Below are 17232 nucleotides of genomic sequence, written 5' to 3'. Positions count from 1 at the left end.
ACTTTTATGCCAAATTGTGTACTTTACATTCTAAGTTATTCACTTTAAGGCCTCTAAAGTATAAAAATAAATAAATAAATGTTCCAAGTTGGGCAAGGAGTGCACCAGTCTGTACAAGTTAGGTCCAAATGGCTAGTTAGCACAAGAACATCCAGGTTAAATGTTTGGAGCTAAATCCTTGCACAATGTGATCAGATAAGAACCTAACTGTCAGGTACAATGCTGACTGATCCCTTGATCCTGAAGTGTATGCTCAGTGAATTATGTTTGTAAGATTTGTGCCAAGGATGAAAACAGAGTTTACCAACTCTCCCTGACTTCATGAGTTCACGGAGAAGAATTTCAGGTACAGTTTCACATCGCTAACTTCCCATCTTGCTGAAAAATGGTCATGTCAGGAACTGTAGCTCCGGTGTTTGTAACAAAAATAAAAGTGATCGCTGATTACTTACTGAGGTTTACTCATGGTCATCTAATTACCATAAAAACACTGTACCAAAGGGCCTGCTAGTGTGTGATCAATCATCTGAGCACAATAAACACATGCACGCATGCGCGTGCACACACACACACACACACACACACACACGTGCGCAATCCAGTTAGCCCAAAATTGTCACTGAATAATTTTCCCAGAGAATCAACATGAGTCATGTATAAGGTGCACTACAAAAAGGCATGTTCTGGTCAGATCAGCTTCCTGCTCAAAAGTTGCTGATCGTTCTCACCGTTTCAGAAGTTCTCTAATCTCTTATTTCTGCTTTAATGATCTTTTATTTTTTCCACAGAGACAGAAAACATCTGGCACAAACTCAAAGCTCCTGTGCATGGAGCTTTTCCTCAAATATTGCATAGCCCATATGTCATGCATATGGTGGTGGTCTCAGATTTCCCTCAACATGGTCCATAAGTCCTAAGTCAAACAGCTTTTTCCTTCTGAGATGTCAGAGAGTAACATTTCTAAATAGATGTTCCAGAGGCAGATTTATAATAAACATACTCCTTTTGATGTTTTCTACATGAAATAAAATGTCTCGACTCAAATCAACCTCCTCAAGTCCCTTTTGCCACAGCTAAAATCGAAGACAGATGCTAGACAAGCCACCTTCCACCAAAAGATTTTTGGTAGTTTTCATTTAAATTGACAAGATAATGGTGATGTCTCTCTGTTGGCCCCTGGTAGAAATGTTAAAACTTGAGGACAACCAGATTTGGAAGACATTCCAGTCAAGCCGGTGTGTTAGCAACACAAGACTCAAACACGAAGGTCAACAAGACCCTAAAAGTCACATCAAGGCTTTTACAGCAGTCTTACAGCAACAGCTTCAGGTCAATTTGTTCCTCTGCCAAATCTCACTTCTGTCACCTTGTTCCCTTACTCACACAAAAAAGCCATCTGCTACAGGTCTCTGTACTCTCATCCTATTCACTTTAAATTGATTATTACTTACTTTTTCTAATTTATATTTATCTAAACCCTCATCATGCTCACGTTTTACCCCTTCACACACACATCTCCCTTTCCACATAGTTTTACTACCGTTGGCCCTCATTCCACTTCATAAGTTTACTGCTTTGTACTTGTATTAACACATTTCCTGCTCGCTTTACAATGGTCTGTACTTGCACCGTTCTATTTCAGGATCACTTTTCACCAATTGCAATGCATTTTCCATCACTTTGCACTCGACTTGACTTACTTCATGCTTACTAAAGATGCTTGCCATGGCCCTTTTGTGCCTGCCACAGCCCATATTGGACTCCTTTCCCGCTGCTTTGTATTTGCCTTAACCAGTTTTAGGATACCTTTTACAGCTTTTACTTGCCTTGGTCAACTTCACACTCACTTTCCGCCCCTCCATCGTCACCTAGACTCGTTCTGAACTTGTCTCAGGCTGATTTGTGCTCACCTATCGTCTCAACCCATTTTATACTCAAGTTTGACCACTAAAACTATTTCATACTCACTTTTCTTCATCATATTTGGTTCCACCTATTATGACTCACGTTTCAACACTTTGTACTCACTTCTGCCATTCTTGTACTGCACTTGTCATACCCACTTTGGCAGCCACCCTACACTACTAAAATGAAAATATTAGAACTATGTCATGCTAACTCAATGCTTTTTAAGTTAATGTACTCATGTTGCCCTACTCCTGTCCAGGGTCACAGGGAGCAGGTGCCAAAAGTCGACATAAATGATACATAGGTGTGCACTGGTGACTGCTGATAAGAAATGATAATTGGTGTGTACAAAACGGCAACTGGTAAGTTTAAGGTGGAGATACAACTTTAAAAGTACAACCTAACTAGCACCCCATTACCTCACTCTGAGATAAATATTACTATATTCATGGATGGATTGGAAAACAGTGACCCCTACCCCCACCCCCAGCTCAGTCATGTGGTCTTCACAGCAGATACTCTGACTCCTATGATGTTCTTCATATACACTGACAGCTCTTCAATATTTTCCCTCTTACTTTTGGTTTATCACCAATATTAATAACTCGGGGATCCAGCTGAGGAACCTAAAGTAAAGATGCTTAACGATTTGCCTCTGGGGCAGCACGGCGGGTGAAACAGCTCCTTATTTCAGCTCATTACAAGCCAATTACTGCAGCTGAATGCTGGGAAAGAAGCAGGGCCTGAAATGCAGCATTGCACCTCAGCCTCAAGGGAACAGCCGTCTTATTTATGCAACAAAAATGTGCTAGACAGACACATAGCAGGCAGCAGTGTTAATTATTTAACATTTTTTCATCATTTTGATGTTAAATTAGGCAGTGAAAGAGATTAAGAGATCAACATAATTAACTCATGAAACTACTTGACAGCAGTTTATTTATGATCAGAATGATGAAGTTGCTCTGCGTTCCTGCTTCTCGGCGACATAAACAAGAGAAAAATGCCAGAGGAAAATAAAAGAAAAAGATGTGCATTTTTATTGCTATTTGTTTAAGAATGAATGCTCATATTTTACAGACACAGACACAACCTTGTTTTAAAGTTCTGTAAAAAGTTCCATGAACGTATTCTAACTTCAGTTTCCAGTTAAAAACAAACAAAGAATCCGTTGCTAAGCTTGGTGCCCATCCCCCCTAAACTATTGCACTCTCCAGTCCAAAGGGTGGGTCAGTTCTTTGTCCTTTAGTTATGGATCATCACCCCCCCCCCCCCCACCAAAAACAACAACAACAACAACAACAACAACACAAAAACAGGGTAGGTTTGGCTGTCTGTGGCTCTTCTTGATGAAGAGAGCACGGCAGGGGTCCCAGAGACTAAATCAATAACAGTGTGTGGGCCTTATCTTTCCAACAGTCTAGAGAGCATAGTGTTATTCAGTCATACAGCAGACTTTACTCTCCATCAAGTTCAAATTTGAAATTGATTAAATAAATAAATAAATAAATAAATAAATAAATAAATTCAAACTGTTATAGCTGGAAGAGGCGAGTTTGAATGCTACACAATTACTTTGTTGGTGGTGGTCAGAGGGGCCGATGGCACCAAATGGCAGCCTCGCCTCTGTCAGACCACCCCAGGGCGGCTGTGGCTACAAAGCAGCTTATCATCCACTAGCAGTGTGTGAATGTGAGAGTGCATGCAAAAGTGCTATATAAGTTTGATGTTTTATTAATTAAACTTCAAACTAAAATGAAAAAAATATATATAATAATAAATGTGCCACATAAACATAGACTTACTCAAAAACAGAAACTCTGTATTGTTCTGTTTTTGAGTCGTTTCTGTTTTTGAGTCTACTTACTTGAGTGACTTATTTTGCTTAATAAACACACAAACAAACAAACAAACAAACAAATACCACTTCAAAATATACACATAAACAAAGCTGTATTTAAGCTCCCAGCAACTTTTTATTAGCCCTAGGTACTTTCATAATGTTTGCATTGCGGGATATTTGGGGTGAAATCTTATTTTGTGGGCCAGAGGCTGAAAAGTTTGGTATCTAATAAAATGACAAACATTTGTCACACACTTTGCGTGAATACATATTAATTACAGAAATGTTATCTTCTTGGCCAAAATATGTGCATCTGGGGCAAAATTACTAGAAGAATTTTTAGTAACCATAAATGTGGACTATTTTTGGCAAAAGCAATTTTTAAAAACTTGTCAAAAACAAAGTATTATTTGCAACAATCCAAACATTACAGACGCTCTTCCTTATTGAGTCTTGACCGGTGAAGCTTCACTGGCCTGTGAGAGGGGCTGGGAAGGTGGAGAAAAGAAAGATGAGGCAGAGGGAAAACACGGTACGTAAAAGAAAGCAGACGCTTTCGTTTTTCGCCATGTGGAATGCTGCTCAGCAGAGAGCATAATCTACAATCCTTCTCTGACTCAGAGATGAGATCATTTTTCATCCACCAGTTTCGGCCTAAATGACACACAAAAAACACAGACGCAACCTTGGTGAATGAGAAAGCCTGTGCTATAAAAGAAAAACTGAAAAAGACAGTCAATAGCTTTCTATCTGTAGGCCAGCAGAGCAGTTAAGACAGCATTGTTGCCCTGCCAAGTCAACGCTAGCTTCCTTCAAATCTACTCGTGGCGAGGAGTACAATACTCAACTTATACCTGCTGAGAAAGGCCTCGGGGATTAAAAAAGTACAGACAGCGTCATGTTGTACAGATAGCTTAGAGTTATCCGCTCAATAAAACTTCAAAGAGCATTCCTGGACTTCCAAAGCATGAGTGGGTGCTGATATGGAAGCCTGTCAGGCGTTTGGCAGAAGCCCTGGGGAAACAGGCAGGGCTCTGTACGTTTCAGTCCATCAAAACAAACGTCAAGCTCTTCGCTGTGAAGTGCGGCACCAGACGGGTGTCATCATCTTGCCGCATTAGGGCTGCGTCTGACATCACTGAAGTACAAATGGTAGATATGTCAGATAGATGATGAAATATCAAAACGATTCGTTTGAGGGCACCTTGTGGTGCTGCGAAAGGTCCTGTTTGTAGTGATGCATCGCAAAGAGATTTTCATTTGATCTGGAAATAGGACTTAGGTTCTGATAAAGGCGGGCGAGGAGAGATGTCTGGCTGCAGACTTCCCATCAGAGACTCGTTTATCTCATAGGTGTTTGCAGATAATTTGAGGAAGAATTCCTAGATCAGAGAGAAAATGCAGGATGAAGGCTAAAAGTGAAAGCCTTTTGTGAAACACTCTACACAGTTCACATTTTACCTTAGAAAGTGGTTTGTTAAAATGTATTCAATGTAAATAAATGTAAGAGATTAGCGAGTGTAGAAGCATGACAAAACTCACGGTGACAAATATTCTGATAATTTTAGAGGCAGATAAAAGCACAAATGATCAATTTTACTCATTGGAGTTGACGCGTAGCAGGGGACGAAGTATTAGACATCTCACGATTGTTGGTAATCTGTGAAGTAACTGTAAAAGAAAAAAAAAACTCCTTGATCTAAAATGACCCTTCCTGATCTGGCAACCAGGCTTTCCTACATTACTGTAGGTTTCCACTGAGATCACTTTGACCTGACGACTGAAAAGGAAATTTAGACCAACTGTTTGGCTGGAGTGGAAACTTTAAAAACAGCTCTTATATATCCCCTTCAGAGTGAATCCCTTCAAAAGCTTACATAAGAATTGGTGTGATGGAGTGCAGTGACCTGAATCTCAGGTGGATGTTTGCTGAGTGGCTTTCTCCACAGGTTTCTAAAAACCTCTGCGTGTCCAGCGAGCACAGTCATTAATCTCTCATCTCGGTGTGCTTTAGCTACATTTTGTGACCTCGGCAGGTCAGATGACCGACACACACACACACACACACACACACACACACACACACACACACACACACACACACACACACACACACACACACACACACACACACACACACACACACACACACACACACACACACACACACACACACACAAGGGACAGACAAAATATGCAGCACAGCTGACAAAGTGAAGCTGAATTCAGAATGAATTCAGAGAGATGACAGTTTGCACACACAGACACGGCAAGAAAAAGAAACAAATGCTGCTTTATGAAGACAGGATTAAGATCAGAGGACATGTGGATAAACTACACCTGTGAGTCTGAGATTTCTGAGGGTTTTTCAGTCAGGCTGCTGCTCTCTGCAGGGATTAGGTCGTTGTATTTGGTGCTCACATCCTCGTCTGAATAGTGAAGACTGCCTGGACTGGGTCTGGGAGGAGACCTGGTTGAAAGGACAAAGGTAAACAGTCAGTTTAATGCAGGAGCTCCAACAACACCCAACTGCTTTGGTATTTCACTACAATATTTATGTTACTCTCATGAATAATAATCACATTTACTCAACTTTAGTCTTTTTTCTTTCATTGTAGTCCTACAAGTTAACACGTTTTTTTTTCAAGTAAATCTCATCTGTTAGCTAAACATTTATTGATTTAATGAAAACACGGAGTATTAACTGGATGTACAACTACATCATAAGATGTATGATGTTAGAAAACACATAAAGATATAGGTCAGATATGATTACTGAGGCAGATCTACAGTTTGTACTGTGGCAGTCATTCTACACACATACAGTGTCCACAACACAGATATTTGCTGAAAACTTTGATACAAACTGTTGTTCATCCAACTCCAGTTGATTACCACTACTAACTAACAATAGCCAGTTTTACCAATATTGAGGTAAAATGTTATGTAAGAGTCATTTATAAATCTGAGCACAAACTCTTCTTTTTCAAGATTTCAAAATGACTTTAACTCCATAATTTATAAACATAATTCAGTTTAGTTTGGTTTCTTTATAAAACGTCAGTTTCAAACAAAAGTCAGTTCACATCTCCACAAATCCAGCAACACGTCTAAAATCCTACAGTAATCAATTCCCATCACCCTCTTATCAATTTTTATAGACATCCATGTTTTTAGACATGTTTGTAGTCTGATTGTCTGACTGGATTTATTTCACAACAGAAATAAATCCCGTAGTTTTTGTTATTTAATGTGATTGAAGCACAACAATAAAGAGTACAGGACCAAGCACTGAACCCTGAGGAACTCCATAACTCTAATGTATGGAAGATTAATAAATGGCCTGTATTTGTGGCACCTTTTTAGGGTTCCACAACCCCCCAGGTTGTTTCACAACACAATCAGTCATTCACCCAGTCACACACAGGTGATGATGACCTTCAGTGTTGTCACAGCTGCCCTGGGGCGCACTAACGAAAGCAAGACTGAAGGCACCACCGCTCCCTCTGACCACCACCAGCAGGCAAGGTGAATTAAGTGTGTTACCTAAGGACTAGGGCTGGGCAATAAATCAAAAATGTATTGTTATCAAAATTTCTGACTTTTCCCATGTCAATAAATTTGATAATAAAAAATGAAAAGGTGTGTGTAGGTTGGCAGCATTCATGCCCCTTTAAAAAGGTGTACCACCTTGAGTCATATAAAAATGTGACTCAACTAATACATGTGACAGCCCCATCTAGTGGACAACTTTTGTTTCTGCGCATACCTGTAGTTATCGTCCATTTATTGTTATCGAGGTGAAACCCTCAATGTATCATAATATTGGTTTTAGGCCATATCACCCAGCCCTGCCAAGGACACAACAGCAGCGTCCTTTGGCGGGAGCCAGGATCAAACCTACAACCTTCCGATTACTGGACAACCCTCTCTACCTTCTGAGCTACGACTGCCCCTTTATTAACATAAACTGTATAGCGAGCAGACCAATGTCTGAGACCATGACAGTATCACTAGTAACTTTCACCAAAGCTGTTTCTGTGCTATGGTGAGCTCTAAATCCTGACTAAATCTCCTCAAACTGATCATCTTTGTGTAAAAGCGTACTGAGCTGCTCGGAAACTAATCACTCAGGGATTTTAGACTCTTTTAATGGATGTTTGGCTGTCCCTTTAATAGATCTGTTTGCCTGAATTTTAGCTAAATTCTTTAATTAGGACAGCCATTTGCCTTTAGTTTAAAACAAAACTCTCTGCTGTGACTCAAGATTTCCTTCACCCTCGTAACTGTCTGAGACATTTGCTTCGTACATCCGTCTGCATGTGAATAATGTACGTTTTAATGAGAATCACATGACGCTTGTGAGTCTGTTGCTTCCAGCCAGTGTGTCCTGGAATGAATAAAGCCCTGATTCAGTCCTCTCTGAGGAATGTCAAACCACTTGGCTCTTGTGACTAAATTATAAACAGAACTTTAGCAGGGGTCATCAGATGAAAAGCAGCCTCGGGCTTCGCTTGGGCAAATGCTATCGCTGCCTACACCAATGATGATGTGAATTAAACTGTCAGAGGCATGATGAGCTGATCAAATGTGTCACTCAAATCTAAGCTGAATGTGACCGAGCAATGAGGGGCTGCTTTGCCTAACGGGGGTGGGTAGTGTGTGTGTGTGTGTGTGTGTGTGTGTGTGTGTGTGTGTGTGTGTGTGTGTGTGTGTGTGTGTGTGTGTGTTTGGGGAAGTCAGAGAGGATGAAAGTTGAATAAGAGGAATTGAGGAAACACACAATGAACAAATATTTCCAAAAATGGAATTTTCCTGTCAGGGTTCTCTTTTTATTTCAAGCAGACAAAAACAACATCACTTGATACTAAATCTCCTCTCTACCTTCCACTGTCACTGGTCCTGCTAAACAAGCACCTATCTGTTTCTGCTGATCGGTGCTGCTTCAGCGGAGATGAATGGGACAAACTGTTGACTTTCCAGAGTCGACCGCCAGTCTCTGCTCGCTGAGCCACACAGCCGCTGTATGCATCCTAACAGCATTTACATAAGTGTTTTGCAAATTAATTTATGTTTGAGGAATTTAGAAAATGTTGTGGGTAAATTCCAGCAGCTCTCACAAGGGGTGGCCCTTTGTGGACAAAATGGAAAGCTCCACAGGGAAATCACCAAGCTGCAATTCAGTTATGCCTGATGACTTAAATCAAGCTCAAGTTAATTCATTTAACTTCAGCAAGAAGTTGAACTTCAACAACAGGAAACTGATGTCTGAGGTAATTTATTGGTGTTGTTTCTTATTTTTGTAGTTTTATCAGAAAACATAAATAATAGAAACAGTGGTGTGTCTAGATCTATTAAAATGGGGTGGCCCAGGTGAGGCACAACTTTGTGCATGGGTGGCACCAATGGTTATGCTTTTTTTTGTTTTACCCTCAAGCCTTTTGTAGACAATGAAAAGCCCATTTAAAGGGAAATTAGTGTGGTGGCACCTGGGGTGGCCAATCAGATTCCAAGGGTGGCATGTGCTACCCCAGGCCACTCCCTGGACACGCCCCTGAATAGAAAACTGATCCGACTTTAACAAATACAACATGTATTTTTTTTTTTTACATAGTCTGTCTTTGTTTTGGACGTGACTAGTTTAGTGTAAATTTAAAATTAACTACCCACTGCCATGGAAACTATCATTTCACTCTTAAGACTGAAGAGACTGAATATTTCCTACAATGACTGATATGGTAGCAGTTATTTGTCTATATTATTCTAGCATAGATACATTTGGTCAGTACAAATTCTGTCAATTTTTAACCCGCATTAAATGAGAACAGTAATATTGAAAAAAAGTAGAACGTTGAAACGTGAAGACCAGTGAACCTCACTGGCGGCCCTCGGGCCACGCCTGGCCCGCCAGACCTTTGGGCCCTGACGCCCCCCAGTTGGGGGACTTTTAAAGTTAAGCAGCAAAATTCATGTCCCAAATATCAATAATTGTTTACTTTCTCCAAACACAACAAAAGCAACAATCAAAACTGTTAAGATAGAAAACAAAACCATTTTAAATATTAATCAATTAAGATACAACTATTTTAGAAGAGCATCCGGCCCTCACAATGTCTGCTGGAAAAAACTCCGGCCCTGTAACAAATTTAGTTGCGGACCCTTGGTGTAGAGGTTTGGAGGGACCTTCTCTGGTCTGGGGATACTCCAGGAGGAGTTAAAGAGTGTCGCTGGGGGAGGGACGCTGCCACCATTCAACATTATATAAGTGGCAGAAAATAGATACATTTCCTTCATATTTATTCCTTTGTAATAGCTAAAACTTAAAATATAGATTTTAACCTTTTCATTTAATTTCCTGTTAGATTTGAGTTATACTTTTATGTTTTATTGTTATTCAACAAATTAAGATGCACTTTTTGAATGAAAAACATGTTAAAACTGAACATCACTGGACTAAATGGGGAAGAGTGGTTTTCCGCTGATCCCAGTTTCCTTGGGCAAGATCCTGGAAGTATATTTCATCTTATCAAGGTGTTTGACACAGAACGGGAGCATTTGAGATTCTGGTACACTTACGATTTACCTGGACACATTTGGCTAAACATCTGGGCAAACTAGTGCAAATGCTTCCCATCGTCACGTGGGAAAAAGTATGAAAAATGTTAAAATGTTTGTACATTTGGGGAAAAGCCACAACTAATGAAATAACTTAAAAAACCTTGCCAGTAAACAGATCTGTACAGATCTGATTTCTGAAAAACATAAAATAAAGTAAACCTGATCTAAGAATAATTATAAAAACGCTTTTTTGCAGCCATAATTTAATGTTTGTTCTTTTAAACGTGGTGCTAACTGACTGTGCTCTTGTTAGCATTGTGTTAGCATGAACCTTACAATGTGGATTTTCTCTGAACTCCTAAGAAAAACTACCCACACCAGTTATGTTTCTCAATCACTGAGAAACATAACTGAAATAAATGATGAGCAAAAGCTGACTAAATGAAACAGAAACTTTGACTTGTTGGCAGTCTTTTCAAATCCTTTGGTCAGCTGAATTTTAACAGATCCAAAGAAAAACCCAAGCCAGTGTGAAGGATTTGTTCCCATGAGGCTTCTGGGACTTTGTGATATACTGACTATCAAAACACAAAGATTGACACCCACTCTTGCATCCTCTTCGTGAGTCTCAAACACTTTGGAGTGAGATTTAAATTATTTATCAGCCCTCACTCAGGTAGAAAAAGGTCCACTTAATCCTCTCACAGCAAACTTCAGTCAGCCAGGTAAGGAGCAGGGAGTGAAATCCAATCTGCCCTTGGTCTTTACGCAGCATCGGGCACTTCTCGCATTGCGTTCGCCTAAAGTGACTCATTAACATGTCTGAAGTGTTAAAGAGCCTGTCACTCAAGTGTGTATAATCCCATGTTAATCTTCACAGAGAGCTCTTTTAACCTCCAACCAGACTGTCAGGGTTGGTTTGAAACTACTGAAACACGTTATCCTTCTTTAGAGTGATAAAGGCAGTTGATTTGGACTTTCATAAAGACATACACAAAGTAAACACCTCTCCGTCGTCCTGGTCATGCTGAGTGTAAATCAAATGGGCTTCTTTGGTTTGTTCTTGAACTTTCACCTCTCATTGAACTTGATGGGTGTGTGTAACATATCAATCTGGTAATAAGGACTGTTAGATCAACTGTGGAGTGAATAGAAGAAACAAGTGTGTTATCATTAGGATGGTTCTGGTATGAAATAACAATGGCATTAAGCGTGGCCACCTAACTTTAGCACATCACATCAAACAACAATAGATGAAGCCTGAGTTTGAGATGCTATTTGGTTTAATTTCAAGGCAATGCGTAAAAATGTTACAAATATTAAAAAGTAACTTAAAAAGTCTAAAATAAAACTCAACATTTTATGCACTACACACACTGAAATAAAAGCAAAGACAGCAGCAATACAGATCTGGTCGTATTGGAAAAGATGTTAGTCTGTTTGAGAAGGGTCAGATCTTTGGCATGCATCAAGCAGAGAAAACATCTAAGGAGATGTAGAAATTACTAAATCTGGGTTAAGAACTGTCCAACGCATTATTAACAACTGGACTGATGAGTCCAGATGGACCCTGTTCCAGAGTGATGGTGCATCAGGGTAAGAAGAGAGGCAGATGAAGTGATGCACCCATCATGTCTAGTGCCTACTGTACAAGCCTGCGGGGGCAGTGCTATGATCTGGGGTTGCTGCAGTTGGTCAGGCCTAGGTTCAGCAACATGACGTGCTCCAAGAATGAGGTCAGCTGACTTCCTGAATGTTCTGAATGACCAGGTTATTCCATCTTCCCTGATGGCACGGGAATATTCCAAGATGACAATGCCAGGATTTATTGGACTCAGATAGTGAAAGAGTGGTTCAAGGAGCATGAGACATCATTTTCACACATGGACTGGTCACCACAGAGTTCAGACCTTAACCCCATTGAGAATATTTGGGATGTGCTGAAGAAGGCTTTGTGCAGCGGTAAGACTCTAACACCATCAATGCAAGATCTTGGTGAAACATTAATGCAACACTGGATTGGAAACACATGTTGTGGCACTGCAGAAGCTCATGGAAACACTGCCACAGCGAATGTGTGTGTAATCAAAGCTAAAGGCGGTCCAACAAAATATTAGAGTGTGTGACCTTTTTTGGGCTGGGCATCTAATAGCTTTTGTGAAATAATTTAAACTAAGATATCATGTTTGTAACTGATGGAGACTATTATATGAGTTCAAAATATGTATGTGTTCGGTGATTCGGTAAATTTGGTGGTCTTTTTAATTGGATCGAATCCAAAAGTGAATCAATAGTAAGTGCACACCCAATGATCTCTCTCTGAGTTTCAATCAATCTGTTCCAGTGGTTCAAGTCTACATAATGTACCTGAATCATAACTAAACTGACTAAATCCCCATATTTAACAGTGATTTCCACACAGAGAACTACCATGAGAATCAACCGTAAGTGGCATTTTCAGTCTGACATGACTCTGAGTTAGACTGGGTAGAGTGGGATCATGTGATTTTTTATCCCGGCATAAGACCAGAAATCATGATGTGGCATTAATCTGTAAGTGGAGGCTCGGGTGTTGGAATTTTGGATTTCTCCACTATGGGTCGAGTTCAAAGAGACCCGATTCTCTGAGTACATCTGTGCATTCTCTCACCCCAGCCTCCCCCTTCAAGTCAGGACACACAGTAGTAACAAGCTGCCTGGAAGCTTCTCAAAGACCTGTGGCTGCTTTGATCTGTCCTCAAGGTCACAAACACGCGCGCGCACACAAACACACACACACACACACACACACACACACACATGCACACGCGCGCGCGCACACACACACACACACACACACACACACACACACACACACCTGAACAGGTTTCTCATATTCTTCTACATGCACAAGATAATCCCATTTGACCATGTGTACACATACTCATTTGAGAAAGCCAAACTGCACCTTCCTCCTCCTCCAAATAACAGGCTACTGCTGTCTACAGATCCGTGACAGCCTTTTTATTCTAAATCCAACTCTTGTGCACACTGTAAACAGGTTCTGATTATTTGATTCAACATGTGCAGTCCCATCAGGCCTAATGACGCTATCCCTGCAATGTTCTAATAAATGTGTCAGAGAACTAGGAAAACGGGGACTCACAAACACACTTTCAACTGAAGATGGTCTGTTAATGTGAGTTGAAAATTGTCTACAAGTGCAAAGTGTCCAACTTTGACTTCAGAGGGTGAAGTCTCACCTGGTGTAGACGCCATTTTTCCGACAGAAGGAGTTTTTCACAGACAGCCTCCGGTTGTTGAGCTCCAGAGCCGGGAAGCGGCCTTCATCGAGGCTGACCATGTCTCCATGGGTCAGAGCGTTACAGTTGGAGTTGTTACCTGCACACACGTACAGAGACACTGTGTGACCACAGGCATGTTAGTGTCTTGGTGGAACTGACATTATCAGCAATGAAGATTAAAAGAAAGAAAGAAAGCTATAGATAAATGCTAAATATGTGGCTACATTGAGTGAACAGTTGCAAATCATGATACAGGTGGTCAGTGGTGTACACATATCTAAAGCCCATATCCTGCATGTTTTAATTTTAGCTCCCATGGTTGAATTACCTATTGATCAGGTCATCAAGTTTTGCAGAAGCTTGTTAATCACCTACTGATTAAAATCAGGTGTGTTGAAGCAGAGAAACCTCAAAAATATGCAGGATGGTGGCACTCGAGAACAAGGACTGGACACAAAATACCATAAATGTGTCTCATCTAAAACACATTTGACTATCTAAAACACATATTTCTGAGTTTCTCTTGTTCTCCAACAGGGTTAGTATGTTCCTCCAAACCTGCTGTATTATGAACAATGCTGTCTATAGGAGAACCTAGGTACTGTAGGGGAAAGCAGTACTTTATGAACCTCTATAGTTAAAAATCCCATTACTCAGTTACATAGATGGGATTCTTTGTACAGGTGAACACTCGAAAACTCAGAATATGGTGCAAAAGTTCATTTATGTCAGTAATTCAACTTCAAAAGTCAAACTAATATGTCAGATGGACTCATTACATACAAAGCCAGATATTTCAATATTATATATTTATTTGTTATAACTGTGATGATTATGTCTTACAGCTTATGAAAACCCCACAATAAAAATCTCAGACAATTAAAATATTGTGGAAAAGTTCAATATTCTAGACTCGAAATTTCACACACTAATCAGCTAATGCACGTGTCAGACACAAGGCCCACAGAGAATTTTTATGTGGCCCGCGAGATAAATATCAAAAATATATAAAAAACTGACCCGCTGGCTGATTTTACCGCAAATACTACAACTCCCATGATGCTTTGCGGCGTTGGAGCCGAACCGCCCCCTCTTTTGTGTTTTTTCCAGCGTCTGCTGCCGGTGTCTGCAGCTCTCTGTCTCTGACAAACTAACTACTCCTCTCACTCAGCGCCGAGTTTACTCAGCTAATTGCCGACGTTGAAGCCCAGAAACGGAGATTTTAACCGCTCAGTAATGTGTTCACGACTGAAAGAGAACATTTTCCAACTAACTTCCAGACAGAGGACACGCTCAAATCAGCATGACTCTGTGGCTGCTGTCGTTTTTATTTTTCTCCCTGACACAACAACGTGGTCAAGCTGCTCAGATGCTCTCCATGTTCATCAGCACAAACCGATGTGAGCACCTGTTGTCATCTAATGTTGTCATTATTATGATGAAGATGAACAAAACAACAGGAGTCTCCTCCTCAGCTCAGAGCTCAACCCCATGATGCAGGTATCTGGCTGGAACAGGTGAGCATCACAGTAAATCAGTGGAGCAAACTGAGCTTTAAATATTTTGGTTTTATGCTCTTTTTCTGCTCCAAAACATGAAAGTTAACAGGTGAGATGTTGCATTTTCATTTAAGATAAAATTATATTTCTATTTTGTTGTTGGTTCGTGAGAAAAGATTTAACCTACAGTAAACAGGAAGTGGAAAGGCTGCAGATAGATGAATAGAATAGAAAATCCCTTTATTGTTCCTCAGTGGGGAAAGCTAGACGTCACAGCAGCGATGACACGTATTACAGGAGAAAAAAAGGAGAATAAAAAATAAGAAAATGAATAAAAAACAAGAAAACATAAATCCTGAATAGATTTTAAAAACACTGAATATACCACAAGTAATAAATACCATTGATGCATTTTATTTAAAATTGACTTGCTCGTGTGTAATTTGGTTAGTCCACATTCAGTGTTAATGCAAAAATAAGTTTGTTTCCAAAATAAAAGGTGCAAAATTACATGTATGTTGATAAAGAAAATGTGCAAATTTGCCGTCACTTTTTCAAAAAATATTAAGTTTGGCCCGCAACTTTGTCCCAGAGTTTCTTTTCAGCCCAGTGTGAATTTGAGTTTGACACCCCTGAGCTAATGCATCCAGAACAACTGCAAAGGGTTCCTGAGCCTTTAGATCAGCGGTCACCAACTCTGATCCTCGAGGGCTAGCATCTTGCACGTTAGCAGTTTCTTTGCTCCTACACATCTGATTGAAATGAATGAGTAATTAACAGGTCTGTACAAAGTTAAACATGGTAAAGAGAGGATTCAATTATTCTATTAAGGTGTGGTCAAGCAGGAAACACAGAAAACTAACAGGATGGCAGTCCTCGAGGACTGGAGTTAATGCCACCTGCTTTAGATGGTCTCTCAGTCTAAATTTAAATAATGGACTTTTGCACCATATTCTAATATTTCAAGTTTCACCTGCATACAAGAGTAAATCTTATCAATGGCAGTAACATTTCGCTCTTCTGGTGCATCCAATAGTCCACATTAGGAGGAATTTTAAAAAGTGGAAAAAATCCAATGTTTTGGAAAGTCAAACACTGTAATTTGAAAACTTCAGCAAATATTAAGACATTCCTGTCAGACTTTACATTTGGCCCCACTAAAAATTTAGCTGCTATGGGAGAATAGTTATGCTCATACATAACCACAGAATGCAATTAAAATAAATGTGAGTGGGACAAGACGGCTTGAATCTGCAGTCTCTGGGTCTGCAGCTGTGTACTATTGTGGAATTTTCACAGGGGAGGCGGGGTTTGATTGAATACAAACATCTTATTTCTAGGTTGAAGGAATGGCTTATTTAATTAAAAATGACATCTGAATTGGGCCAACTGGAATATTTGATCATATATTGTGCCATATATTGTTTTAGGTGTAAAATAGCATGATACAGTTTCTTTAACGTTTACAGAAAAAAAACAACTCAAGATGGACAAAAAGCCTTTTGCTAGAAAAGCTGGATTTGCAAATTTTCCATTTAAACTTTTGTACAGATCACACATTCAGAAAAGATTGTTTATTCATTTGGAATAAAGAAGACCAAATCCATGATAACACAGATAGGATATCGTTAAATGGAGATATGTGCTTTTCCTGTACTGTTGTACTTTTCCAAGTTAGATAAAAAGATCAGAACAAAAAGAGCCTGGTGCTGGTTAACTCAGCTGCCTCAGGGAACCACTAGCTGCCTGGATTGTGTATTCCCTTCCTTCAGAGAAAGCATTGGTGTGCTTCCCGTTTTGAGACTTTGGTAGCTGATCTAACTGCTTCTGGCCTTGTAGCGAGCAGACAGCTACAAGAACAGGATTGATTTTTGCATTTAACTTTCAGCAGGAAAGTGGATAAAACTGCTTCCCGAAATGCTGAAATATTCCACAGAGTTTAGCTCATCCAAAGGTAAGCATCAGAACAAGAAATTTTATTTTTCAAAGTTTTGCTTTAACCACAAACATAAATGGCACTATACAGGTATAAAAATAAGAAAGTATGAAAATCACAGACTGTCAGGATGTGAATAATGCCACAGGAAGACACTTCTTGACATGTTTCAGGTTAAAGATACTTTTGAGGTACCACAGCTGA

The 17232-nt window shown here is 39.9% G+C and overlaps 1 protein-coding gene across 6 annotated transcripts in view; it reads right to left on the bottom strand.

Moving 5' to 3' along the window:
• Positions 1-17232, bottom strand: part of sdk2b (sidekick cell adhesion molecule 2b) — a 434582-nt gene that overhangs the window by 3018 nt on the left and 414332 nt on the right. For 3 of the 6 annotated variants that reach the window (XM_015962803.3, XM_015962806.3, XM_015962807.3), the window contains exons 43-44: positions 13552-13711; positions 6092-6221 (exon numbers count right to left, since the gene is read on the bottom strand). In XM_015962803.3, coding sequence (XP_015818289.3) covers positions 6092-6221; positions 13552-13711 — 290 coding nt within the window. The remainder of the gene's footprint in view (positions 1-6091; positions 6222-13551; positions 13712-17232) is intronic. The other 3 variants (XM_015962805.3, XM_015962809.3, XM_015962808.3) reach the window with 1 other exon arrangement.

The sequence above is a fragment of the Nothobranchius furzeri genome, chromosome 16 (genome assembly GCF_043380555.1).
Source record: "Nothobranchius furzeri strain GRZ-AD chromosome 16, NfurGRZ-RIMD1, whole genome shotgun sequence".
Taxonomy (NCBI): domain Eukaryota; kingdom Metazoa; phylum Chordata; class Actinopteri; order Cyprinodontiformes; family Nothobranchiidae; genus Nothobranchius; species Nothobranchius furzeri.
This window is presented reverse-complemented; position numbering and strand designations above follow the sequence as displayed.